This window comes from Panulirus ornatus, chromosome 20 (assembly GCF_036320965.1).
Source record: "Panulirus ornatus isolate Po-2019 chromosome 20, ASM3632096v1, whole genome shotgun sequence".
Lineage (NCBI taxonomy): Eukaryota > Metazoa > Arthropoda > Malacostraca > Decapoda > Palinuridae > Panulirus > Panulirus ornatus.
In genome coordinates, this window is record NC_092243.1 from 38,055,203 (window position 1) to 38,082,017 (window position 26,815).

Here is a 26,815-nt window from a genome sequence, read left to right on the forward strand (position 1 = left end):
TACATTGAGATGTATAGGTATGTATATTTGCGTGTGTGGACATGTATGTATATACATATGTATGTGGGTGGGTTGGGCCATTCTTTCGTTTGTTTCCTTGCGCTACCTCGCTAATGCGGGAGACAGCGACAAAGCAAAATAAAAAAATACGTGGAATACATGGGAAGTTTTCTTTCTTCATTATCCCCAGGGATATATATATATCCTACTTACATACATATACTTATGTATGTCTCTCTTTTTAAACCAGACATTTCCAATCATCAGTCCTTTTTCAGCACACAGATCTACAAGCTATTCACCATTTCCATTTACAACACTGAACACCCCATGTACACCACCAATTATGCCCTCAACTGCCACATTACTCAATTTTGCATTCAAATCACCCATCACCATAACCCAGTTTCAAGCATCAAAGCTGCTAACACCCTCACTCAGCTGTTCCCAAAACACTTTTCTCTCATGATCTTTCCTCTCATGACCAGGTGCATAGGCATGAATAATAACCCATCTCTCTCCATCCACTTTCAGTTTTACCCATATCAATATAGTTTACTTCCTTACACTGTATTACATACTCCCACAAATCCTGCTTCAGTAGTGCTACGCCTTCCTTTGCTCTTGTCCTCTCATTAAACCCTGACTTTACTCCCAAGACATTCCCAAACCACTCTTCCCCTTAACCATTGAGTTTCGTTTCACTCAGAGCCAAAACATTCAGGATCCTTTCCTCAAACATACTACCTAGCTATCCTGGTGATTGGGAATACCTGGTTTAAAAAGAGAGGTATACTTAAGTGTACATATGTAAGTAGAAGAGATGGCCAGAGAGCGTTATTGGATTACGTGTTGATTGATAGGTGCATGAAAAAGAGGTTTTTGGATGTTAATGTGCTGAGAGGGGCAACTGGAAGGATGTTTGATCATTATCTTTTGAAGGTGAAGATTTGTAGAGGTTTTCAGAAAAGAAGAGAGAATGTTAGGGTGAAGAGAGTGGTGAGAATAAGTGAGCTTGGAAAGGAGACTTGTGTGAGGAAGTACCAGCAGAGATTGAGTGCAGAATGGAAAAAGATGAGAGCAAATGATGTAAGGGGAGTGGGGGAGGAATGGGATTTACTTAGGGAAGCAGTGATGGCTTGTACAAAAGATGTCTGTTGCATAAGAAAGGTGGGAGGTGGGCAGATTAGAAAGGGTAGTGAGTGGTGGGATGAAGAAGTAAGATTGTTAGAGAAAGAGAAGAGAGAGGCATTTGGTTGATACTTGCTGGGAATTATTGCAGATGATTGGGAGATGTATAAAAGAGAGGCAGGAGGTCAAGAGAAAGGTGAAAAAGAGGGCAAACGAGAGTTGGGGTGAGAGAGGAGATGTATAAAAGAGAGGCAGGAGGTCAAGAGAAAGGTGAAAAAGAGGGCAAACGAGAGTTGGGGTGAGAGAGTATTGTTAAGTTTTAGGGAGAATAAAAAGATGTTTTGGGAGGAGGTAAATAAAGTGCGTAAGACAAGAGAACAAATGGGAACATCGGTGAAGGGGGCTAATGGGGAGGTAATAACAAGTAGTGGTGAAGTGAGAAGGTGATGGAGTGAGTATTTTGAAGGTTTGTTGAATGTGTTTGATGATAGTGGCAGATATAGGATATTTTGGTCGAGGTGGTTTGCAAAGTGAGAGGGTCAGGAAAAATGGTTTATAAACAGAGCAGGGGTAGTGAAAATTTTGCGGAAGACAAAAGCTGGCATGTCTGCGGATTTGGATTGTATTAAAGTATAATTTATTAAAAAATAAGGTGACTTGTTGACTGGTTAGTGAGGATATGCAGTGTATGTATGGTTCATGTTGAAGTGCCTGAGGATTGGCAGAATGCATGCATAGTGCCATTTTACAAAGGCAAAGGGGATACAGGTGAGTGTTCAAATTACAGAGGTATAAGTTTGTTAAGTATTCCTGGGAAATTATATGGGAGGGTATTGATTGAGAGGTTGAAGGCATGTACAGATCATCAGATTGGGGAAGAGCAGTGTGGTTTCAGAAGTGGTAGAGGATGTGTGGATCAGGTGTTTGCTTTGAAGAATGTATGTGAGAAATACTTAGAAAAACAAATGGATTTGTATGTAGCATTTATGGATCTAGAGAAGGAATATGATGAGTTGATAGAGATGCTCTGTGGAAGGTATTAAGAGTATATGGTATGGGAGGTAAGTTGCTACAAGCAGTGAAAAGTTTTTATCGGGGATATAAGGGATTTGTATGAATAGGAAGAGAGGAAAGTGATTGGTTCTTAGTGAATGTCGGCTTGCAGCAGGCGTGCATGATGTCTCCATGGTTGTTTAATTTGTTAATGGGTGGGGTTGTTAGGGAGGTAAATGCAAGAGCTTTGGAGAGAGAGGCAAGTATGCAGTCTGTTGTGGATGAGAGGGCTTAGGAAATGAATCAATTGTTGTTCGCTGATGCTATAATGCTGGTGGCTGATTTGGGTGAGAAACTGTAGAAGTTGGTGACTGAGTTTGGTAAAGTGTGTGAAAGAAGAAAGCTGAGAGTAAATGTGAATAAGAGCAAGGTTATTAGGTTCAGTAGGGTTGAGGGACAAATCAACTGGAAGGTAAGTCTGAATGAGAGAAACTTAAGGAGGTGAAGTGTTTTAGATATCTGGGAGTAGATTTGGCAGCGGATGGAACCATGGAAGCGGAAGTGAGTCACAGGGTGGGAGATGGGGTGAAGGTTCTGGGAGCGTTGAAGAATGTGTGAAAGGCCAGAATGTTATCTAGGAGAGCAAAAATGGGTATGTTTGAAGGAACAGTGGTTCCAACAATGTTATATGGTTGTAAGGCATGGGCTATAGATAGGATTGTGTGGAGGAGGGTGGATGTGTTGGAAATGAGATGGTGGTTTGATTGAGTAAGTAATGAAAGGGTAAGAGAGATGTGTGGTAATAAAAAGAGTATGGTTGAGAGAGCAGAAGAGGGAGTATTGAAATGGTTTGGTCACATGGAGAGAATGAGTTAGGAAACATTGACAAAGAGTATATATGTGTCAGGTGGAGGGAACGAGGAGAAGTGGAAGGATAGAGTGAAAAAGATTTTGAGTGATCGGGGCCTGAGCATAGTGGAGGGCGAAAGGCGTGCAAGGAATAGAGTGAATTGGAACGATGTGGTATACTGGGTTCGATGTACTGTCAATGGATTGAACCAGGGCATGTGAAGTGTCTGAGGTAAACCATAGAAACTTTTGTGGGGCCTGGATGTGGAAAGGGAGATTTGGATTCCATGCTTTACACTTGACAACTGGAGACTGAGTATGATCGAATGTGGCATTTGTTGTCTTTTCTTAGTGCTAACTCACTTGTGCGCTGGGGGAGGGAGCTGCCATTTCATATGTGGCGTGGTGGTGGTGGGAATGAATGAAGGCAGGATGTATGAATATGTACATGTGTATATATGTATATGTCTGTGTGTATAGGTATGTATACGTTGAAATGTATAGGTATGTATATGTGCATATGTGGGCGTTTATGTATATACATGTGTATGCTGGTGGGTTGGGCCATTCTTTTGTCTGTTTCCTTGCACTACCCTACTAACGTGGGAGACAGCAACAAAGTATGATATATAAATACATATATTGGTGAGAGGACAACAGCAAAGGAAGGAGTAGCACTACTTCTGAAGCTGGAGTAGTGTGGGATTATGTGATAGAGTGTAAGAAACTAAACTCTGGATTGATATGGGTAAAACTTAAGTGGATAGGGAGAGATGGGTGATTATTGGTGCCTATACACCTGGTCGTGAGACGAAGGATCATGAGAGGCAAGGGTTTTGGGAGCACCTGTGTGAGTGTGTTAGCAGCTTTGATGAAAGAGACCGGGTTATAGTGATGGGTGATTTGAATGCAAAAGTGCGTAATATGGCAGTTGAGGGTATAATTGGTGTTTATGGTCTATTCAGTGTTGTAATGGAAATGGTGAAGAGCTTGTAGATTTGTGTTTTGAAGAAGGACTGGTGATTGGGAATGCCTGGTTTAAAAAGATAGATATATATAAGTAGGAGAGATGGCCAGAGAGCGTTATTGGATTACGTAGTGATTGATGGGCGCATGAAAGAGAGACTTTTGGATGTTAATGTGCTGAGAGGGGCAAGTGGAGGGATGTCTGATCATTATCTTGTGGAGGAGAAAATGAAGATTTGTAGAGGTTTTCAGAAAAGAAGAAAGAATATTTGGGTGAAGAAAGTGGTGAGAGTAAATGAGCTTGGAAAAGAGACTTGTGTGTGGAAGTTCCAGGAGAGATTGAGCACGGAATGACAAAAGGTGAGAGCAAATGAAGTAAGGGGAGTGGAGGAGGAATGGGATGTGTTTAGGGAAACAGTGATGGCTTGTGCAGAAGATGCTTGTGGCATGAGAAAGATGGGAGGTGATCAGATTAGAAAGGGTAGTGAGTGGTGGGATGAAAAAGTAAGATTGTCAGTGAACTAGAAGAGAGAAGCGTTTGGACAATTTTTGCAGGGAAGCAGTATAAATAACTGGGAGATGTATAAAAGAAAGAGGCAGAAGGTCAAGAGAAAGGTGCAAAAGGTGAAAAAGAGGGCAAATGAGAGTTGGAGTGAGAGAGTATCATTAAATTTTCGGGAGAATACAAGATGTTTTGGAAGAAGGTAAATAAAATGCTTAAGACAAGAGAACTAATGGGAACATTGGTGAAGTGGGCTAATGGGGAGGTAATAACAAGTAGGGGTGAAGTGAGTATTTTGAAGGTTTGTTGAATGTGTTAGATGATAGAGTAGCAGATATAGGTTATTTTGGTCGAGGTGGTGTCCAAAGTGAGAGGGTCAGGGAGAATGGTTTGGTAAACAGAGAAGAGGTAGTGAAAGCTTTGCAGAAGATAAAGTCAGCAAGGTGGCGGGTTTGGATGGTATTGCAGTGGAATTCATTAAAAAAGGGGTGACGGTGTTATGGACTGGTTGGTAAGGATATTTAGTGTATGTATGGTTCATGGAGAAGTGCTTGAGGATTGGTGGAATGCATGATAGTGCCATTGTACAAAGGCAAATGGATTAAAGGCGATTGTTCAAATTACAGAGGTATAAGTTTGTTGAGTATTCCTGGTAAATTATATGGGAGGGAAATGATTGAGAGGGTAAAGGCATGTGCAGAGCATCAGATTGGGGAAGAGCAGTGTGGTTTCAGAAGTGGTAGAGGATGTGTGGATCAGGTGTTTGCTTTGAAGAATGTATGTGAGAAATACTTAGAAAAACAGATGGATTTTTATGTAGCATTTATGGATCTAGAGAAGGCATATGGTAGAGTAGATAGAGATGCTTTGTGGAAGGTATTAAGAGAATATGGTGTCGGAGGTAAGTTGCTCGAAGCTATGAAAAGCTTTTACCAAGGATGTAAGGCATATGTACGAGTAGGAAGTGAGGAAAGTGATTTGCTCACAGTGAGTGTATGTTTGCGGCAGGGGTGCATGATGTCTCCATGGTTGTTTAATTTGTTTATGGATGGGGTGGTTGGGGAGGTGAATGCTAGAGTTTTGGAGAGAGGGGCAAGTATGCATTCTCTTGTGAATGAGAGGGCTTGGGAAGTGAGTCAGCTGTTGTTCGCTGATGAAACAGTGCTGATGGCTGATTCGGGTGAGATACTGTACAGGTTGGTGACTGAATGGTGTGCAAAGTGAGAGGGTCAGGGAGGATGGTTTGGTGACCAGAGAAGAGGTATTGAAAGCTTTGCGGAAGATGAAAGCTGGCAAGACGACAGGTTTGGATGGTATTGCAGTGGAATTTATAGAAAAAAAAAGATGGGGGGGTGACTGTTGTTGACAGGTTGGTAAGGATATTCAATATATGTATGGATCATGGTGAAGTGTCTGAGGATTGGCAAAATGCATGCACAGTGCCGTTGTATGAAGGGAAAGGGGATAAAGGTGAGTGTTCAAATTACAGAGGCATGTTTGATAAGTATTTCTGGGGAATTATATGGGAGGGTATTGATTGAGAGGGTAAAGGCATGTACAGAGCAGCAGATTAGGGAAGGTCAGTGTGGTTTCAGAAGTGGTAGAGGATGTGGGGATCAGATGTTTGCTTTGAAGAATGTATGTGAAAAATACTTTAGAAAAACAGATGGATTTGTATAGAATTTATGGCTCAGTAGAAGGCATATGATAGGGTGGATAGAGATGCTTTGTGGATGGTTTTAAGAGTATATGGTGTGGGAGGTAAGTTGGTAGAAGCATTGAAAAGATTTTACAAAGGATGTAAGGCATTTGTATGAGTAGGAATAAAAAAAGTGATTGGTTACCAATGAATGATTGTTTGCGGCAGGGGTGCATGATGTCACCATGGTTTAATTTGTATATGGATGGGGTGGTTAGGGTGGTGAATGCCAGAGTTTTGGAGAGAGGGGCAAGTATGCAGTCTGTTGTGGATGAGAGGGCTTGAGAAGTGAGTCAGGTGTTGTTCACTGATGATACAGCACTGGTTGCTGATTCAGGTGAGAAACTGCAGATGTTGGTGACTGAGTTTGGTAAGGTGTATGAAAGAAGAAAGTTGAAAGGAAATGTGAATAAGAGCAAGGGTTTTAGGTTCAGTAGAATTGAGGGACAAGGTAATTGGGATGTAAGTTTGAATGGAGAAAAACTGGAGGAAATGAAGTGTTTTAGATATCTGGGAGTGGATTTAGCAACAGATGGAACCATGGAAGTGGAAGTGAGTCACAAGGTGGGGGAGGGAGTGAAGGTTCTTGGAGCGTTGAAGAATTTATGGAAGGTGAGGTTATCTCTGAGAGCAAAAAATGGGTATGTTTGAGGAAATAGTGGGCCCAACAATTTATTGTAGTGGCGAGACATGGGCCTCTATATAGATAGGGATGTGCTGAGGAGGGTGGAGGTGTTAGAAATGAAATGTTTGAGGACAATGTGTGGTGTGAGGTGGTTTGATCAAGTAAGTAATGAAAGGATAAGAGAGATGTGTGGTAATAAAACGAGTGTGGTTGAGAGAGCAGAAGAGGGTTTTTTGCAATGGTTTGGACATATGGAGAGAATGAGTGAGGAAAGTTTGTCGAAGAGGATATATGTGTCAGAGGTGGAGGGAAGAATGAGAAAGGGGGTACCATATTGTTGGTGGAAGGATGGAGTGAAAAAAAATTTGAGTGATCAGGGCCTGAATGTACAGAATGGTGAAAGGCATATAAGGAATAGAGTGATTTGGAACAATGCGGTATAGCGGGGTGACGTGCTGTCAATGGATTGATCCAGGGCATGTGAAACGTCTTGGGTAAAACATGGAAAGTTTTTTAGGGCCTGCATGTGGAAAGGGAGGTGTGGTTTTGATGCATTACACATGACAGCTTGAGACAGCATATGAATGAATGTGGTCTTTTTTGTCTTTAACTGCACTACCTTGCTGGAGGGGGGGATCCTATTTTGTGTTGCAGGTTGGCGATGGGAATGGATGAAGGCAGCAAGTATGGATATGTACATGTTGTATATGCGTATGTATGTATACATTGAAATGTATGGATATGTATATGTACGTGGGTGGGCATTTATGTATATACATGTGTATGTGGGTGAGTTGGGCCATTCTTTCACTTGTTTTTCTTGCACTACCTTGCTAACACGGGAGACAGTGATAAAGTATGATAATAATAAGATTTGTAGAGGTTTTCAGAAAAGAAGAGAAAATGTTGGGGTGAAGAGAGTGGTGAGAGTAAGTGAGCTTGGAAAAGGGACTTATGTCAGGATGTACCAGTGCAGAATGGAAAAAGGTGAGAGCAAATGACGTAAGTGGAGTGGGGGAGTAATGGGATGTATTTAGGGAAGCAGTGATGGCTTGCGCAAAAGATGCCTGTGGCATGAGAAAGGTAGGAGGTGGGCAGATTAGAAATGGTAGAGAGTGGTGGGATGAAGAAGTAAGATTTTACATAAAGAGAAGAGAGGGGCATTTAGACAATTTTTGCTGGGAAATAGTGCGAATGACTTGGGAGATGAATAAAAGAGAGTCAGGAGGTCAAGAGAAAGGTGAAAGAGGTGAGAAACAGGGCAAATTTTAGGAAGAATAAAAAGATGTTTTGGAAAGAGGCAAATCAAATGCGTAAGACAAGGGAACAAATGGGAACATCAGTGAAGGGAACTAATGGGGAGGTAATAACAAGTAGTGGTGAAGTAAGAAGGAGATGGAGTGAGTATTTTGAAGGTTTGTTGAATGTGTTTGATGATAGAATGGCAGATATAGGTTATTTTGGTTGAGGTGGTGTGCAAAGTGAGAGGGTCAGGGGAAAATGGTTTGGTAAACAGAGAAGAGGTAGTGAAAGTTTTGCAGAAGATGAAAGCCGGCAAGGGGGCGGGTTTGGATGGTATTGCAGTGGAATTTACTGAAAAAGGGGGTAACTGTGTTGTTGACTGGTTGGTGAGGATATTCGTTGTATGTATGGTTCATGGTGAGGTGCCTGAGGATTGGCAGAATGCATGCATAGTGCCATTATACAAAGGCAAAGGGGATAAGGGTGAGTGTTCAAATTACAGAGGTATAAGTTTGTTGAGTATTTCAGGGAAATTATATGGGAGGGTATTGATTGAGAGGGTGAAGGCATGTACAGAGCATCAGATTGGGGAAGAGCAGTGTGGTTTCAGAAGTGGTAGAGGATGTGTGGATCAGGTGTTTGCTTTGAAGAATGAATGTGAGAAATATTTAGAAAGACAAATGGTTTTGTATGTAGCATTTATGGATCTGGAGAAGGCATCTGATAGAGGTGATAGAGATGCTTTGTGGAAGGTAGTAAGAGTATATGGTATGGGAGGTAAGTTGTTAGAAACAGTGAAAAGGTTTTTTGAGGATGTAAGACATGTGTACAAGTAAGAGGAAAGGAAAGTGATTGGTTCACAATGAATGTTGGTCTGCGCCAGGGGTGCATGATGTGTCCATGGGTGTTTGATTTGTTTATGGATTGGGTTGTTAGGGAGGTGAATGCAAGAGTTTTTGAGAGAGGGGCAAGTATGCAGTCTGTTGTGGATGAGAGGGCTTGGGAAGTGAGTCAGTTGTTGTTCGCTGATGATACAGCGCTGGTGACTGATTCATGTGAGAAACTGCAGAAGGTAGTGACTGAGTTTGGTAAAGTGCATGAAAGAAGAAAGCTGAGAGTAAATGTGAATAAGAGCAAGGTTATTAGTTTCAGTAGGGTTGAGGGACAAGTCAGTTGTGAGGTAAGTTTAAATGGAGAAAATGAAACACGGAAAATGAAACACGAACTTTTCGTTTTTCATTTGCCTCGTGGACTCATAGGAATATCTTGATCACGCACAAAATTGTGATCCTTTCCAATATATATATATTTTTTTTTTTCACTGTCTCCCGCGTTTGCGAGGTAGCGCAAGGAAACAGATGAAAGAAATGGCCCAACCCACCCCCATACACATGTATATACATACGTCCACACACGCAAATATACATACCTACACAGCTTTCCATGGTTTACCCCAGATGCTTCATATGCCCTGATTCAATCCACTGACAGCACGTCAACCCCGGTATACCACATCGATCCAATTCACTCTATTCCTTGCCCTCCTTTCACCCTCCTGCATGTTCAGGTCCTGATCACACAAAATCTTTTTCACTCCATCTTTCCACCTCCAATTTGGTCTCCCACTTCTCCTCGTTCCCTCCACCTCCGACACATATATCCTCTTGGTCAATCTTTCCTCACTCATTCTCTCCATGTGCCCAAACCATTTCAAAACACCCTCTTCTGCTCTCTCAACCACGCTCTTTTTATTTCCATACATCTCTCTTACCCTTACGTTACTTACTCAATCAAACCACCTCACGCCACACATTGTCCTCAAACATCTCATTTCCAGCACATCCATCCTCCTGCGCACAACTCTATCCATAGCCCACGCCTCGTAACCATACAACATTGTTGGAACCACTATTCCTTCAAACATAGCCATTTTTGCTTTCCGAGATAATGTTCTCGACTTCCAAACATTCTTCAAGGCTCCCAGGATTTTCGCCCCCTCCCCCACCCTATGATCCACTTCCACCTCCATGGTTCCATCCGCTGCCAGATCCACTCCCAGATATCTAAAACACTTTACTTCCTCCAGTTTTTCTCCTTTCAAACTTACCTCCCAATTGACTTGACCTTCAACCCTACTGTACCTAATAACCTTGCTCTTATTCACATTTACTCTTAACTTTCTTCTTTCACACACTTTACCAAACTCAGTCACCAGCTTCTGCAGTTTCTCACATGAATCAGCCACCAGCGCTGTATCATCAGCGAACAACAACTGACTCACTTCCCAAGCTCTCTCATCCCCAACAGACTTCATACTTGCCCCTCTTTCCAAGACTCTTGCATTTACCTCCCTAACAACCCCATCAATAAACAAATTAAACAACCATGGAGACATCACACACCCCTGCCGCAAACCTACATTCACTGAGAACCAATCACTTTCCTCTCTTCCTACACGTACACATGCCTTACATCCTCAATAAAAACTTTTCGCTACTTCTAACAACTTGTCTCCCACACCATATATTCTTAATACCTTCCACAGAGCATCTCTATCAACTCTATCATATGCCTTCTCACATACATTCTTCAAGGCAAACACCTGATCCACACATCCTCTACCACTTCTGAAACCACACTGCTCTCCCCCAATCTGATGCTCTGTACATGCCTTCACCCTCTCAATCAATACCCTCCCATATAATTTACCAGGAATACTCAACAAACTTATACCTCTGTAATTTGAGCACTCACTCTTATCCCCTTTGCCTTTGTACAACGGCACTATGCACGCATTCCGCCAATCCCCAGGCACCTCACCATGAATCATACATACGTTAAATAACCTTACCAACCAGTCTGTAATACAGACACCCCCTTTTTTAATAAATTCCACTGCAATACCATCCAAACCTGCTGCCTTACCGGCTTTCATCTTCCGCAAAGCTTTTACTACCTCTTCTCTGTTTACCAAATCCTTTTCCCTAACCCTCTCACTTTGCACACCACCTCGACCAAAACACCCTATATCTGCCACTCTATCATCAAACACATTCAACAAACCTTCAAAATACTCACTCCATCTCCTTCTTACTTCACCACTACTTGTTATTACCTCCCCATTAGTTCCCTTCACTGATGTTCCCATTTGCTCCCTTGTCTTATGCACTTTATTTACCTCCTTCCAGAACATCTATATATATATATACACTTAGAAAAAGAAATGGATTTGTATGTAGCATTTATGGATCTGGAGAAGGCATATGATAGAGTTGATAGAGATGCTCTTTGGAAGGTTTTAAGAATATATGGTGTGGGAGGCGAGTTGTTAGAAGCAGTGAAAAGTTTTTATCGAGGATGTAAGGCATGTGCACATGTAGGAAGAGAGGAAAGTGATTGGTTCTCAGTGAATGTAGGTTTGCAGCAGGGGTGTGTGATGTCTCCATGGTTGTTTAATTTGTTTATGGATGGGGTTGTTAGGGAGGTGAATGCAAGAGTTTTGGAAAGAGGGTCAAGTATGCAGTCGGTTGTGGATGAGAGAGTTTGGGAAGTGAGTCAGTTGTTGTTCACTTATGATACAGCGCTGGTGGCTGATTCATGTAAGAAACTGCAGAAGCTGGTGACTGAGTTTGGTAAAGTGTGTGAAAGAAGAAAGTTAAGAGTAAATGTGAAGAAGAGCAAGGTTATTAGGAACAGTAGGGTTGAGGGTCAAGTCAATTGGGAGGTAAGTTTGAATGGAGAAAAACTGGAGGAAGTAAAGTGTTTTAGATATCTGGGAGTGGATCTGGCAGCGGATGGAAACATGGAAGCGCAAGTGAATCATATGTTGGGGGAGGGGGCGAAAATTCTGGGAGCCTTGAAGAATGTTTGGAAGTCGAGAACATTATCTCGGAAAGCAAAAATGGCTATGTTTGAAGGAATAGTGGTTCCAACAATGTTGTATGGTTGCGAGGCTTGGGCTATGGATAGAGCTGTGCGCAGGAGGATGGATGTGCTGGAAATGAGATGTTGGAGGACAGTATGTGGTGTGAGGTGGTTTGATCGAGTAAGTAATGTAAGGGTAAGAGAGATGTGTGGAAATAAAAAGAGTGTGGTTGAGAGAGCAGAAGAGGGTGTTTTTAAATGGTTTGGTCACAATGAGAGAATGAGTGAGGAAAGATTGACCAAGAGGATATATGTGTCAGAGGTGGAGGGAACGAGGAGAAGTGGGAGACCAAATTGGAGGTGGAAAGATGGAGTGAAAAAGATTTTGAGTGATCGGGGCCTGAATATGCAGGAGGGTGAAAGGCGTGCAAGGAATAGAGTGAATTGGAACGATGTGGTATACCGGGGTTGACGTGCTGTCACTGGATTGAACCAGGGCATGTGAAGCGTCTGGGGTAAACCATGGAAAGTTGTGTGGGGCCTGGATGTGGAAAGGGAGCTGTGGTTTCGGTGCATTATTACATGACAGCTAGAGACTGAGTGTGAACGAATGGGGCCTTTGTTGTCTTTTCCTAGCGCTACCTCGCACACATGAGGGGGAGGGGGATGTTATTCCATGTGTGGCGAGGTGGCGATGGGAACAAATAAATGCAGACAGTATGAATTATGTACATGTGTATATATGTATATGTCTGTGTGTGTATATATATGTACACATTGAGATTTATAGGTATGTATATTTGCGTGTGTGGACATGTATGTATATAGATGTGTATGTGGGCGGGTTGGGCCATTCTTTTGTCTGTTTCCTTGCGCTACCTCACTAACGCGGGAGAGAGCGACAAAGCAAAATAAATAAATATAAAAATATATATATGACTGAGTTTGGTAAGGTGTGTGAAAGAAGAAAGTTAAGAGTAAATGTGAATAAGAGCAAGGTAATTAGGTACAGTAGGGTTGAGGGTCAAGTCAATTGGGAGGTAAGTTTGAATGGAGAAAAACTGGAGGAAGTAAAGTGTTTTAGATATCTGGGATTGGATCTGGCTGCGGATGGAACCATGGAAGTGGAAGTGGATCATAGGGTGGGGGAGGGGGCGAAAATCCTGGGAGCCTTGAAGAATGTGTGAAAGTCGAGAACATTATCTCGGAAAGCAAAAATGGGTATGTTTGAAGGAATAGTGGTTCCAACAATGTTGTATGGTTGCAAGGCGTGGGCTATGGATAGAGTTGTGCGCAGGAGGATGGATGTGCTGGAAATGAGATGTTTGAGGACAATGTGTGGTGTGAGATGGTTTGATCGAGTAAGTAACGTAAGGGTAAGAGAGATGTGTGGAAATAAAAAGAGCGTGGTTGAGAGAGCAGAAGAGGGTGTTTTGAAATGGTTTGGGCGCATGGAGAGAATGAGCGAGGAAAGATTGACCAAGAGGATATATGTGTCGGAGGTGGAGGGAACGAAGAGAAGAGGGAGACCAAATTGGAGTTGGAAAGATGGAGTGAAAAAGATTTTGTGTGATCGGGGCCTGAACATGCAGGAGGGTGAAAGGAGGGCAAGGAATAGAGTGAATTGGAGCGATGTGGTATACCGGGTTGACGTGCTGTCAGTGGATTGAATCAGGGCATGTGAAGCATCTGGGGTAAACCATGGAAAGCTGTGTAGGTATGTATATTTGCGTGTGTGGACGTATGTATATACATGTGTATGGGGGTGGGTTGGGCCATTTCTTTCGTCTGTTTCCTTGCGGTACCTCGCAAACGCGGGAGACAGCGACAAAGCAACAAAAAAAAAATATATATATATATATATATATATATATATATATATATATATATATATATTGTATGGTTTTGAGGCATGGGCTATGGATAGAGTTGTGCATAGGAGGGTGGATGTGCTGGAAATGAGATGTTTGAGGAAAATATGTTGTGAGGTAGTTTGATCGAGTAAGTAATGTAAAGGTAAGAGAGATGTGTGGTAATAAAAAGAGCGTGGTTGAGAGAGCAGAAGAGGGTGTTTTGAAATGGTTTGGGCACATGGAGAGAATGAGTGAGGAAAGATTGACCAAGAGGATATATGTGTCGGAGGTGGAGGGAACGAGAAGAAGTGGGAGACCAAATTGGAGGTGGAAAGATGGAGTGAAAAAGATTTTGAGTGATCGGGGCCTGAACATGCAGGAGGGTGAAAGGAGGGCAAGGAATAGAGTGAATTAGATCGATGTGGTATACCGGGGTTGACGTGCTGTCAGTGGATTGAATCAGGGCATGTGAAGCGTCTGGGGTAAAGCATGGAAAGCTATGTAGGTATGTATATTTGCGTGTTTTAGATATCTGGGAGTGGATTTGGCAGTGGATGGAACCATGGAAGCGGAAGTGAATCATAGGGTGGGGGAGGGGGTGAAAGTTCTTGGATCGTTGAAGAATGTGTGGAAGTCAAGAACATTGTCTCGTAAAGCAAAAATGGGTATGTTTGAAGGAATAGTGGTTCCAACAGTTATATGGTTGCGAGGCATGGGCTGTAGAGTTGTGCGGAGGAGGGTGGATGTGCTGGAAATGAGATGTTTGAGGACAATATGTGGTGTGAGGTGGTTTGATCGAGTACGTAATGATAGGGTAAGAGAGATGTGTGGAAAAAAAAAGAGTGTGGTTGAGAGAGCAGAAGAGGGTGTGTTGAAATGGTTTGGTCACATGGGGAGAATGAGTGAGGAAAGATTGACCAGGAGGATATATGTGTCAGAGGTGGAGGGAACGAGGAGAAGAGGGAGACCAAATTGGAGGTGGAAAGATGGAGTGAAAAAGATTTTGAGTGATCAGGGCCTGAACATGCAGGAGGGTGAAAGGCGTGCAAGGAATAGAGTGAATTGGAACGATGTGGTACACCGGGGTCAACGTGCTGTCAGTGGACTGAACCAGGGCATGTGAAGTGTCTGGGGGAAACCATGGAAAGTTGTGTGGGGCCTGGATGTGGAAAGGGAGCTGTGGTGTCGGTGCTTTATTACATGACTGAGTGTGAACGAATTGGGGCCTTTGTTGTCTTCATAGAGCTACCTCGCGCACATGAGGGGGAGGGGCTGTTATTCCATGTGTGATAGGGTGGCGATAGGAATGAATAAAGGCAGACAATATGAATTATGTACATGTGTATATATGTATATGTCTGTGGGTGTATATATATATATATATATATGTATATGTTGAGATGTATAGGTATGCATATTTGCATGTGTGGACGTGTATGTATATAGATGTGTATGTGGGTGGGTTGGGCCATTCTTTCGTCTGTTTCCTTGCGCTACCTCGCTGACGTGGGAGACGGTGACAAAGCAAAATGAAATAAATAAATAGAATAAATCATATTACACTTGATTGCTGTTTCCCACATTAATAAGTTAGTGCCATGAAACAGATTAGAAAAGACCCATCCACACAATGCACAAGTACATATTCATACTTGCTAACCTTTATTCATTTGTGGCACAACACTGTCCCACTGGAAACATCATTGCCACCCCCTGCATCAGTGAGGTCACTCCCAGAAACCGTGTTTTTTTTTCCAAATCATGTCAGCTGACAGTGAATAAGAAAAATGGAAGCTTACCCTTGCCCTACAGTTTAGTAACCTCAGCTCTTAAAATCCTACCACTATCAACAAAATATCACTGACAGAACACATACATACTGATATAGCCCAGCAAGCACTAAAGAACTGACCTTCTGACTTAGTTTTGAACTTTGACCCACTAGACAAGCATCTATCATAAACTACATTCAGTTTTGAACTTTGACCCACAAGACAAGCATCTATCATAAACCACATTCCCCAAACAAATGCAAGTCACACTATCTTGCTAACTCTCTGGACATTACCCATCTTTACAACATATACTAGAAACACAAATACTGTTTCAACATATCTGGGGACCCTTCATTTCAGCAATGCAACTACTGAAAAGACGACATCGAGCACTTATTTCTCATTTACCCAGCAATGGTTTCAGGAATGTTAAAGGGTGTATGCTTAAGTTATTTCCATTGGAGAATGCATCTGTAAAATAGTGAGAGAAGCAGGATTTGTTTGTGGCATTTATGGTTATGGAGAAAGCTTTATGCTGTGATTGATAGAGATTTTTGTCATGTTAGAGATATATTGTATGGGAGGAAAGCTACTAGAATTGATAAGGAGTTTGCATCAAGAGAGTAAAGCTTGTGTGTGAGTATGAAGAGAGAGGAGTGAATGGTCTTGGTAAGGGTGGGTCTGCAGCAAGAGTGTGTTTTAGAGGGAGGAGCAAGTATGCTGTTTGTTAGGTTTGTGGAGTGTGGGGGGCTTTGGAGATGTCAGTTATTTTCTAAAAATAACCCAGGGCTAGTAACAGATTAGAATAAGAAACCAAAGCTGGTGTCTTGAGAGACTGGGTGAACAAAGAAATTTTAGAGTAACCGTTGATTTGGGGATACTTTGGGATAATTGAGTTGTAATTGTTCGATGTCTTCATTGTGGTAGTTACATGATATTGAAGATGCTAATTGTTTCACAAATTGACATTGCTGTATTCTAATATCACCCTACAAGGCAAGCAAAATTCAGAGATCTTTCGCAACCAACTTTTATATATGGTCAAGGAACTAAATTACTGGGAATGGCTGAAATCTTTGAGGGTATACTTCATGGAATGGAGATAGGAGAGGTACATCCTCATTTGTGTATAGAAAATCCTAGGAGGTATGATTCCTAATATACACTCGGAAATATCATCCTAGAGTCATAACAGATATGGAAAACCTCATAAGATACTGCCTCTGAAATCAAAAGATACGATAAGCACAAAAAGAGAGTGCCTTATGCATCCAGGGCCCTAGACTTTTCAACACTGCCAGCTATCATCAGAAGCACCATGGGATGCATAATAGAGAAGTATAAAGTGAACTGAACCAGCCAGGCTGTGGGGACTGTGTTGGTGTGTGGGCTGTGGCTTCCAACATCTTGGGCAACAATGACCTAACCAACAGCCTGGGCCAGACTCAGGCTGTTGGCGTAGAAAACCCCTGAAGACTTCAGTAGGTATTTGCTAGCTAGGCCCTGGGATGTTGAATCATTGTATGTAGTAATGTGGTGAGGGGCGATGTCTAGAGTATAGCTGTGATATGTTTTTCTGGGAAGTTTGGCTTCAAATGGATGTGTCTGGTGGAGCAGTTTTTAAGTCTGAGATGGGGAAGTTGATTGGGGCTTATTGGGTCAGGTCATTTCAGGGTGTATGTATTTTTTCATTGTTACATATGCTTGGAGGATCTGTGGATGGAGGTGGTTACATTGTAAGGAAGGACCAGTCTTTTATTTCTGCTTAGGGGTTGGGGCTAGTAATGGAGTGGTGTGGATAGTAGGATTTAGTGTTATTGCAAAAGGTTGAGTGTTGAGCATGTTGAGGTGGGATTGTATTGGGAGGATCTTTGTTTCATTTTGTAAATTTTTTTTTTTTTTATACGATTCGCCATTTCCCACATTTGCGAGGTAGCGTTAAGAACAGAGGACTGGGCCTTAGAGGGAAAATCCTCACCTGGCCCTCTTCTCTGTTCCTTCTTTTGGAAAATTAAAAAAAAACGAGAGGGGAGGATTTCCAGCCACCCGCTCCCTTCCCTTTTAGTCGCCTTCTACGACACACAGGGAATACGTGGGAAGTATTCTTTCTCCCCTATCCCCTATTGAATATTTAAGGTTGCTATGCAGCCATTGTTTGGAATGTTTTGTTTATGGTTTGCAGCTTTGTTTTTTTTTTTTTTTTTTTTTTTTTTTTGAGAGGGTGGAAGACTAGAAAGTTTGGCATAGTTTTGAGTGGAATGGATGAATTGTTTGCAGTGGATGGATGCTATGGGATTCTTATCCCGTCTAAATTTAGTGCCAGTTAGTGTTGTGGGGGCATTGTGTGTTTCTTTTGTGTTGATGCTAGAGGTCTGGGGAGTTGATATCATGTGTGCTGTAAGTGATGCCTAAAATGGTTTGGTTTTAGTTTACTTGGAGTGATTGTCCATTCAAGGTAGTGAGTTGGATTTGTATTTTTTTTTTTTTTTCTTTTATACTTTGTCGCTGTCTCCCGAGTTTGCGAGGTAGTGCAAGGAAACAGACGAAAGAAATGGCCTAACCCCCCCATACACATGTATATACATACGTCCACACACGCAAATATACATACCTACACAGCTTTCCATGGTTTACCCCAGACGCTTCACATGCCTTGATTCAATCCACTGACAGCACGTCAACCCCGGTATACCACATCGCTCCAATTCACTCTATTCCTTGCCCTCCTTTCACCCTCCTGCATGTTCAGGCCCCGATCACACAAAATCTTTTTCACTCCATCTTTCCACCTCCAATTTGGTCTCCCTCTTCTCCTTGCTCCCTCCACCTCCGACACATATATCCTCTTGGTCAATCTTTCCTCACTCATCCTCTCCATGTGCCCAAACCACTTCAAAACACCCTCTTCTGCTCTCTCAACCACGCTCACAGTTAAAAAAAGTGATTGATGAGTGCTGTAGAGATGCAGACATTTTCTACGGGAGCCATTATTCTAATTCTGTTAAGTGCTGCATATTTGTTGTTGTTACCATAGTTTTAGGGTGTCATGGTTTGCTTATGAGGTCTGCATATAAAAGGACATTCATGTTGAGGTGTGCATAGGGTAATGGAAGGCCATATAGGAAGAGATGAAGAGGGTCAAAGAAGGAATGCCTTCTTTAGGAATCCCATTGTAATGTTTAAAAGTTTCAGAAATGAAGCCATTGTGGTTGACTCGCATAGTGGTTGGCTGTGAAACTGGCCAACACTTTTCATCATTGTTATGGAGGGTGGTGCCAAGTATCTTTAGTGTGAGGAATGTGTTGAGGGACATCGTCAGATGCTCTGTTGATGTTTGTTGCCATCATTCTTGTTTGGGATAGGTATGTGACAGGTTGAATCCCTCAAGGTTGTGTTGTGTAAGGTCAGTGTGTTGTATGGTGGTAGTGTGTGTTTGAAGTCATGTTGTATAGAACAGAGTGGGCTATTTTGCTTGTTTCTGTTGTGGATCAGTGTTTCACAGAGTTTGGATACTGAAGACATTGGTGGTATAGGAGCCCTTCACCACCCATTAATGAACATTGTGAATATGTAAGATGTTTTTAGGTACAACCCATGGTCTGTCACAGCAGCCAGGGGCTGTTTGAAGCTTTGGTCCCTGCAGGTGCAGGTAAGGGGGGTCTCCTTTAGAACATTTGATCCACTTTTTATTTACATTGATAACACACACCAGTTATTAGGATATTAATGATAACACATACTGAAACATATTTTACCTCGTGTTTTGTTACCTTGTTGCTTATGCTGTTACTGAATCAGACTTAGTGATATTACGATTTATATATATTTTTTGCTATTAATAATGTGCCTCTTAATTGTCATAAAGGAAACAGTATTATCTATATCTTTAAAATGTTTAGTTTCAGTTCCCCAAAGTATATCAAGATGGGTGATGGAATGTTATCATTGTCCTGGAACAACCACAAGGCCACATTCTGTCACATCCTCTCAACACTCAGGGAAAAGGTGAGTTCTCTGCTGTTTGGGTGTTTTGTAGTTTGGAAGTTAAGTAATTTTGATATTCTTAAAGATTGAATGCCCATAATTTACAACATTGTCTACAGTCTTTTGTATAAAACATCAAATCCTGTGAAACCTCTGCTAACTTTTTTTATGAACATTTAACTCTATTGTTTTGCAAAGTAATTAATTTCAGCCAGAACAGTGGTGGGCAAACTCCCTCACCCTATTAGCAGTGTGCAGAAATCATGACATGCCACAGAGCTTCATAGTAATTTTCAGTTCATTGGAGGGTCAGTTGGGTTTAGGGGCTATGATTTTTTAGCCCCAACCTCAACAGTTTTGATAGTGTAAGTCTAAGGTTAGTCTTTATCCGAGAATTCAGTTTACCACACCCAGGGCAAAATGGCTTGGAAACATAATTCTTTACTGTTTTGTAGAATGATGTATTCAGCTAAAACAGTGGTTGGCAAAATCTGTAACCCTATCAGCAGTATACAGATCTTCATGTGCCACAGAGCCACATAGCAATTTACAGTTCAATGGAGGATGAAATGGGTTTAGAGACTAGGATTCTTTAGATCTAATCTCAACAGTTTTAGTAACATTTATCCAAGATTTCAGCTTACCACAGCCATTTGGCTAGGAAACTACAATATATGGTAACAGAGAGTCCAATTGAAAGTCATTCAGATGAACTGCTATATATATTTGAATGTGTATGAAGTTCTCACGTTATCGGCAAATAACAGAATCACCTAAAATTGACTGAATGCAAGACTTGCTTTTCTCAAATCAAAAAGTGATAACTCAGTAGAAAGTGCAAATAAGTATGGATATTAAACTATTATGGCAAAATACAGGCTATAATTAAGGTGAATTCACCAAATTCAGTTGTAATGGTAAGCCGATAGATTGGGAAGAAGTAGACATAGAGCTGTGCGTGATACAGTGGGAATCACTTCATAGGGCTAAACACAGGAGCATTCTGTGTAATGTTAGGTTGCAGGTCTTTTGACAAGTACCAGGAAAAACTGCAAAAGGTCTGAAGTGGAGTGAGAAAGACATTCCTTTAGGGGGTAAAAATGAGCTGTAGACCTGAAAAAGTTACTGCTGTGTTAGCAGGATATTCACAACCTGTCACTTGACATGAATTAGAAGACTTGACCATAAACTGCAGATTTCATGCAAGACCCAGGAAAAAGAAGAGAGAGGCTTAGGGAAGGAGGGAAAAGAGGAGGACCACTTATGACATGGGGAAATAGAGTGGAAGAGCACTGGAGGAAGAAACAGTGGAAGAATGCGTGGAATGGTATTTGTGAGTGAGGCATGAACAGACAAGGTTTATTGGAGACTTTTGTCTTGGTCACCCCCTTGATTGAAATTCCCATAGGAAACGGGCATCAGAGACTTAGGTATTCTGAAACTAACTTGCATAGCTTCAGTCCAGAAAGGAGGAGGTAAAGCAACATGCCATAATCCCATTCCAAAAGAATTCCGGTTCTATTGAAATAGCTTTTCTTTGGCAACCAAAAAATGAGAACAAAATAGAAATATTTTTTCTATCTGTCTTTATCTATGACGCCTGCTCCCTCCTGGAACTCCCTCAAAGGGGTGGCCATGGCTATGATTCACCATAACTAGTGAGCTCCAGTGCCACTTCTTAGCCTTTAGTGCTTCACCCTTAACAGGCCGCTGGCAGAGGGCAGGTCTAGTGCAGTGTTTAAAGAGGCTCCTGCCTAATGTTCCTACTAGCTATGTCTACCTAATTCTCCTACCAACTATTATTACCTAGTGCTCGTACCTACTACTACTATGTATTGCTCCTACCATTTTCCCAAAATGCAGGGCTAGCACATAGCGTTCACCACAGGAAAATCTTAAGTTATGAAAAATGAGCCATGTGAGTTAATGTTGTCAAGTGTTACGTGTTACATGTGACAAAGAGAGATTGTGAATTTGACAGAATTCTAGTAATCCTCGTGTGGGTAAGGCAGAAAGAAAGTACGACTACCTGGGTTAAAGGATTGCAACCTTACAACCACTGAAGTGTTGGCTCACCATGCTGGCATCACTAACTCTCCTGATACCCATGCAGATAGTACTGGTGATTTACTCCCCAGGTCATTGGCTGTTTACCACCTACTACCTACATAACGGCAATCAAGTTTAATGAATTAAAAAAACTGCCTTTGTGTATATTGCCATAGTTCCAGCCATTTTTAAATGATTCATGCTGTAAAAATATATATCTGATGCATTTATTAGTGAGAAAAATGAGTTACAGGAACAGTGATATAGAACACATCCCAATTAGTATATATTTCAAATGCTTTTATTACTGAGAAAAATGAGTTATGGGGACAGTAATATAGAAGACATCCAAATTAGCATTGTGTTAGAATAAGTCTACAGGTAGTTGAGGCAACTGTTCAAAAAAATTCTTAACACTATTTTATAGTAAGCCACTCCCTTACTTATGTAATTTTGTGGAGGGGATTGTGTGGCTTATATGTGCGAAAATACAATATATGGAGAAGACTTTCAATTTACACTTTTTCTATTTAAACTTGCATTTTCAGGAACATTACAAAAAATGGAGGACAAGTTGTGCACAGATAAAGGCTAAAGCATAAATCTAAAAGAGCTATACGTCATCATATACGTCTTTGTCAAAACATAAGTTTGAATGCCCAGCATTCCGCATTTCTTTGTAATAACACTTGAAGTATGTTTGAGGAAAGGAACGTGGATGTTTTGGCTCTGAGTGAAACGAAGCTTAAGGGTAAAGGGGAAGAGTGGTTTGGGAATGTCTTGGGAGTAAAGTCAGGGGTTAGTGAGAGGACAAGAGCAAGGGAAGGAGTAGCACTACTCCTGAAACAGGAGTTGTGGGAGTATGTGATAGAATGTAAGAAAGTAAATTCTAGATTAATATGGGTAAAACTGAAAGTTGATGGAGAGAGAAGGGTGATTATTGGTGCATATGCACCTAGGCATGAGAAGAAAGATCATGAGAGGCAAGTGTTTTGGGAGCAGCTGATTGAGTGTGTTAGTGGTTTTGATGCACAAGACCGGGTTATAGTGATGGGTGATTTGAATGCAAAGGTGAGTAATGTGGCAGTTGAGGGAATAATTGGTATTCATGGGGTGTTCAGTGTTGTAAATGGAAATGGTGAAGAGCTTGTAGATTTATGTGCTGAAAAAGGATTGGTGATTGGGAATACCTGGTTTAAAAAGCGAGATATAAGTATACATATGTAAGTAGGAGAGATGGCCAGAGAGCATTATTGGATTATGTGTTAATTGACAGGCGCGCGAAAGAGAGACTTTTGGATGTTCATGTACTGAGAGGTGCAACTGGAGGGATGTCTGATCATTATCTTGTGGAGGCGAAGGTGAAGATTTGTATGGGTTTTCAGAAAAGAAGAGAGAATGTTGGGGTGAAGAGGATGGTGAGAGTAAATGAACTTGGGAAGGAGACTTGTGTGAGGAAGTACCAGGAGAGACTGAGTACAGAATGGAAAAAGGTGAGAACAGGGGTAAAGGGAGTGGGAGAGGAATGGAACGTATTTAGGGAAGCAGTGATGGCTTGCGCAAAAGATGCTTGTGGCATGAGAAGCGTGGGAGGTGGGTTGATTAGAAAGGGTAGTGAGTGGTGGGATGAAGAAGTAAGATTATTAGTGAAAGAGAAGAGAGAGGCATTTGGACGATTTTTGCAGGGAAATAATGCAAATGAGTGGGAGATGTATAAAAGAAAGAGACAGGAGGTCAAGAGAAAGGTGCAAGAGGTGAAAAAGAGGGCAAATGAGAGTTGGGGTGAGAGAGTATCATTAAATTTTAGGGAGAGTAAAAAGATGTTTTGGAAGGAGGTAAGTAAAGTGCGTAAGAGAAGGGAGCAAATGGGAACTTCAGTGAAGGGGGCTAATGGGGAGGTGATAACAAGTAGTGGTGATGTGAGAAGGAGATGGAGTGAGTATTTTGAAGGTTTGTTGAATGTGTTTGATGATACAGTGGCAGATATAGGGTGTTTTGGCCGAGGTGGTGTGCAAAGTGAGAGGGTTAGGGAAAATGATTTGGTAAACAGAGAAGAGGTAGTAAAAGCTTTGTGGAAGATGAAAGCCGGCAAGGCAGCAGGTTTGGATGGTATTGCAGTGGAATTTATTAAAAAAGGGGGTGACTGTATTGTTGACTGATTGGTAAGGTTATTTAATGGATGTATGACTCATGGTGAGGTGCCTGAGGATTGGCGGAATGCGTGCATAGTGCCATTGTACAAAAGCAAAGGGGATAAGAGTGAGTGCTCAAATTACAGAGGTATAAGTTTGTTGAATATTCCTGGTAAATTATATGGGAGGGTATTGATTGAGAGGGTGAAGGCATGTACAGAGCATCAGATTGGGGAAGAACAGTGTGGTTTCAGAAGTGGTAGAGGATGTGTGGATCAGGTGTTTGCATTGAAGAATGTATGTGAGAAATACTTAGAAAAGCGAATGGATTTGTATGTAGCATTTATGGATCTGGAGAAGGCATATGATAGAGTTGATAGAGATGCTCTGTGGAGGGTACTAAGAATACATGGTGTGGGAGGCAAGTTGTTAGAAGCAGTGAAAAGTTTTTATCGAGGATGTAAGGCATGTGTACGTGTAGGAAGAGAGAAAAGTGATTGGTTCTCAGTGAATGTAGGTTTGCGGCAGGGGTGTGTGATGTCTCCATGGTTGTTTAATTTGTCTATGGATGGGGTTGTTAGGGAGGTGAATGCACGTGTTTTGGAAAGAGGGGCAAGTATAAAGTCTGTTGGGGATGAGAGAGCTTGGGAAGTGAGTCTGTTGTTGTTCGCTGATGATACAGTGCTGGTGGCTGATTCATGTGAGAAACTGCAGAAGCTGGTGACTGAGTTTGGTAAAGTGTGTGAAAGAAGAAAGTTAAGAGTAAATGTGAATAAGAGCAAGGTTATTAGGTACAGTAGGGTTGAGGGTCAAGTCAATTGGGAGGTAAGTTTGAATGGATAAAAACTGGAGGAAGTAAGGTGTTTTAGATATCTGGGAGTGGATCTGGCAGCGGATGGAATCATGGAAGCGGAAGTGAATCATAGGGTGGGGGAGGGGGCGAAAATCCTGGGAGACTTGAAGAATGTTTGGAAGTCGAGAACATTAACTCGGAAAGCAAAAATGGGTATGTTTGAAGGAATAGTGGTTCCAACAATGTTGTATGGTTGTGAGGCGTGGGTTATGGATAGAGTTGTGCGCAGGAGGGTGGATGTGAAGGAAATGAGATGTTTGAGGACAATACGTGGTGTGAGGTGGTTTGATTGAGTAAGTAATGTAAGGGTAAGAGAGATGTGTGGAAATAAAAAGAGCTTGGTTGAGAGAGCAGAAGAGGGTGTTTTGAAATGGTTTGGGCACATGGAGAGAATGAGTGAGGAAAGATTGACCAAGAGGATATATGTGTCAGAGGTGGAGAGAACGAGGAGAAGTGGGAGACCAAATTGGAGGTGGAAAGATGGAGTGAAAAAGATTTTGTGTGATCGGGGCCTGAACATGCAGGAGGGTGAAAGGCGGGAAAGGAATAGATTGAATTGGATCGATGTGGTATACCGGGGTAGACGTGCTGTCAATGGATTGAACCAGGGCATGTGAAGCATCTGGGGTAAACCATGGAAAGTTGTGTGGGGCCTGGATGTGGAAAGGGAGCTGTGGTTTCGGGCATTATTACATGACAGCTGGAGACTGAGTGTGAACAAATGGGGCCTTTGTTGTCTTTTCCTAGCGCTACCTCGCACACATGAGGGGGGAGGGGGATGTTATTCCATGTGTGGCGAGGTGGCAGTGGGAATGAATAAAGGCAGACAGTGTGAGCAAAGGGGATAAGAGTGAGTGCTCAAATTACAGAGGTATAAGTTTGTTGAATATTCCTGGTAAATTATATGGGAGGGTATTGATTGAGAGGGTGAAGGCATGTACAGAGCATCAGATTGGGGAAGAACAGTGTGGTTTCAGAAGTGGTAGAGGATGTGTGGATCAGGTGTTTGCATTGAAGAATGTATGTGAGAAATACTTAGAAAAGCGAATGGATTTGTATGTAGCATTTATGGATCTGGAGAAGGCATATGATAGAGTTGATAGAGATGCTCTGTGGAGGGTACTAAGAATATATGGTGTGGGAGGCAAGTTGTTAGAAGCAGTGAAAAGTTTTTATCGAGGATGTAAGGCATGTGTACGTGTAGGAAGAGAGAAAAGTGATTGGTTCTCAGTGAATGTAGGTTTGCGGCAGGGGTGTGTGATGTCTCCATGGTTGTTTAATTTGTCTATGGATGGGGTTGTTAGGGAGGTGAATGCACGTGTTTTGGAAAGAGGGGCAAGTATAAAGTCTGTTGGGGATGAGAGAGCTTGGGAAGTGAGTCTGTTGTTGTTCGCTGATGATACAGTGCTGGTGGCTGATTCATGTGAGAAACTGCAGAAGCTGGTGACTGAGTTTGGTAAAGTGTGTGAAAGAAGAAAGTTAAGAGTAAATGTGAATAAGAGCAAGGTTATTAGGTACAGTAGGGTTGAGGGTCAAGTCAATTGGGAGGTAAGTTTGAATGGATAAAAACTGGAGGAAGTAAGGTGTTTTAGATATCTGGGAGTGGATCTGGCAGCGGATGGAATCATGGAAGCGGAAGTGAATCATAGGGTGGGGGAGGGGGCGAAAATCCTGGGAGACTTGAAGAATGTTTGGAAGTCGAGAACATTAACTCGGAAAGCAAAAATGGGTATGTTTGAAGGAATAGTGGTTCCAACAATGTTGTATGGTTGTGAGGCGTGGGTTATGGATAGAGTTGTGCGCAGGAGGGTGGATGTGAAGGAAATGAGATGTTTGAGGACAATACATGGTGTGAGGTGGTTTGATTGAGTAAGTAATGTAAGGGTAAGAGAGATGTGTGGAAATAAAAAGAGCTTGGTTGAGAGAGCAGAAGAGGGTGTTTTGAAATGGTTTGGGCACATGGAGAGAATGAGTGAGGAAAGATTGACCAAGAGGATATATGTGTCAGAGGTGGAGAGAACGAGGAGAAGTGGGAGACCAAATTGGAGGTGGAAAGATGGAGTGAAAAAGATTTTGTGTGATCGGGGCCTGAACATGCAGGAGGGTGAAAGGCGGGAAAGGAATAGATTGAATTGGATCGATGTTGTATACCGGGGTAGACGTGCTGTCAATGGATTGAACCAGGGTATGTGAAGCATCTGGGGTAAACCATGGAAAGTTGTGTGGGGCCTGGATGTGGAAAGGGAGCTGTGGTTTCGGGCATTATTACATGACAGCTGGAGACTGAGTGTGAACAAA

At 42.0% G+C, this 26,815-nt stretch overlaps 1 protein-coding gene across 21 annotated transcripts in view; it reads left to right on the forward strand.

Moving 5' to 3' along the window:
- Positions 1 to 26,815, forward strand: part of LOC139755950 (uncharacterized) — a 1,365,710-nt gene that overhangs the window by 682,942 nt on the left and 655,953 nt on the right. For all 21 annotated transcript variants that reach the window (XM_071674739.1, XM_071674738.1, XM_071674744.1 and 18 more), the window contains one exon: positions 19,399 to 19,504. In XM_071674739.1, the coding sequence (XP_071530840.1) occupies positions 19,399 to 19,504 (106 nt within the window). The remainder of the gene's footprint in view (positions 1 to 19,398; positions 19,505 to 26,815) is intronic.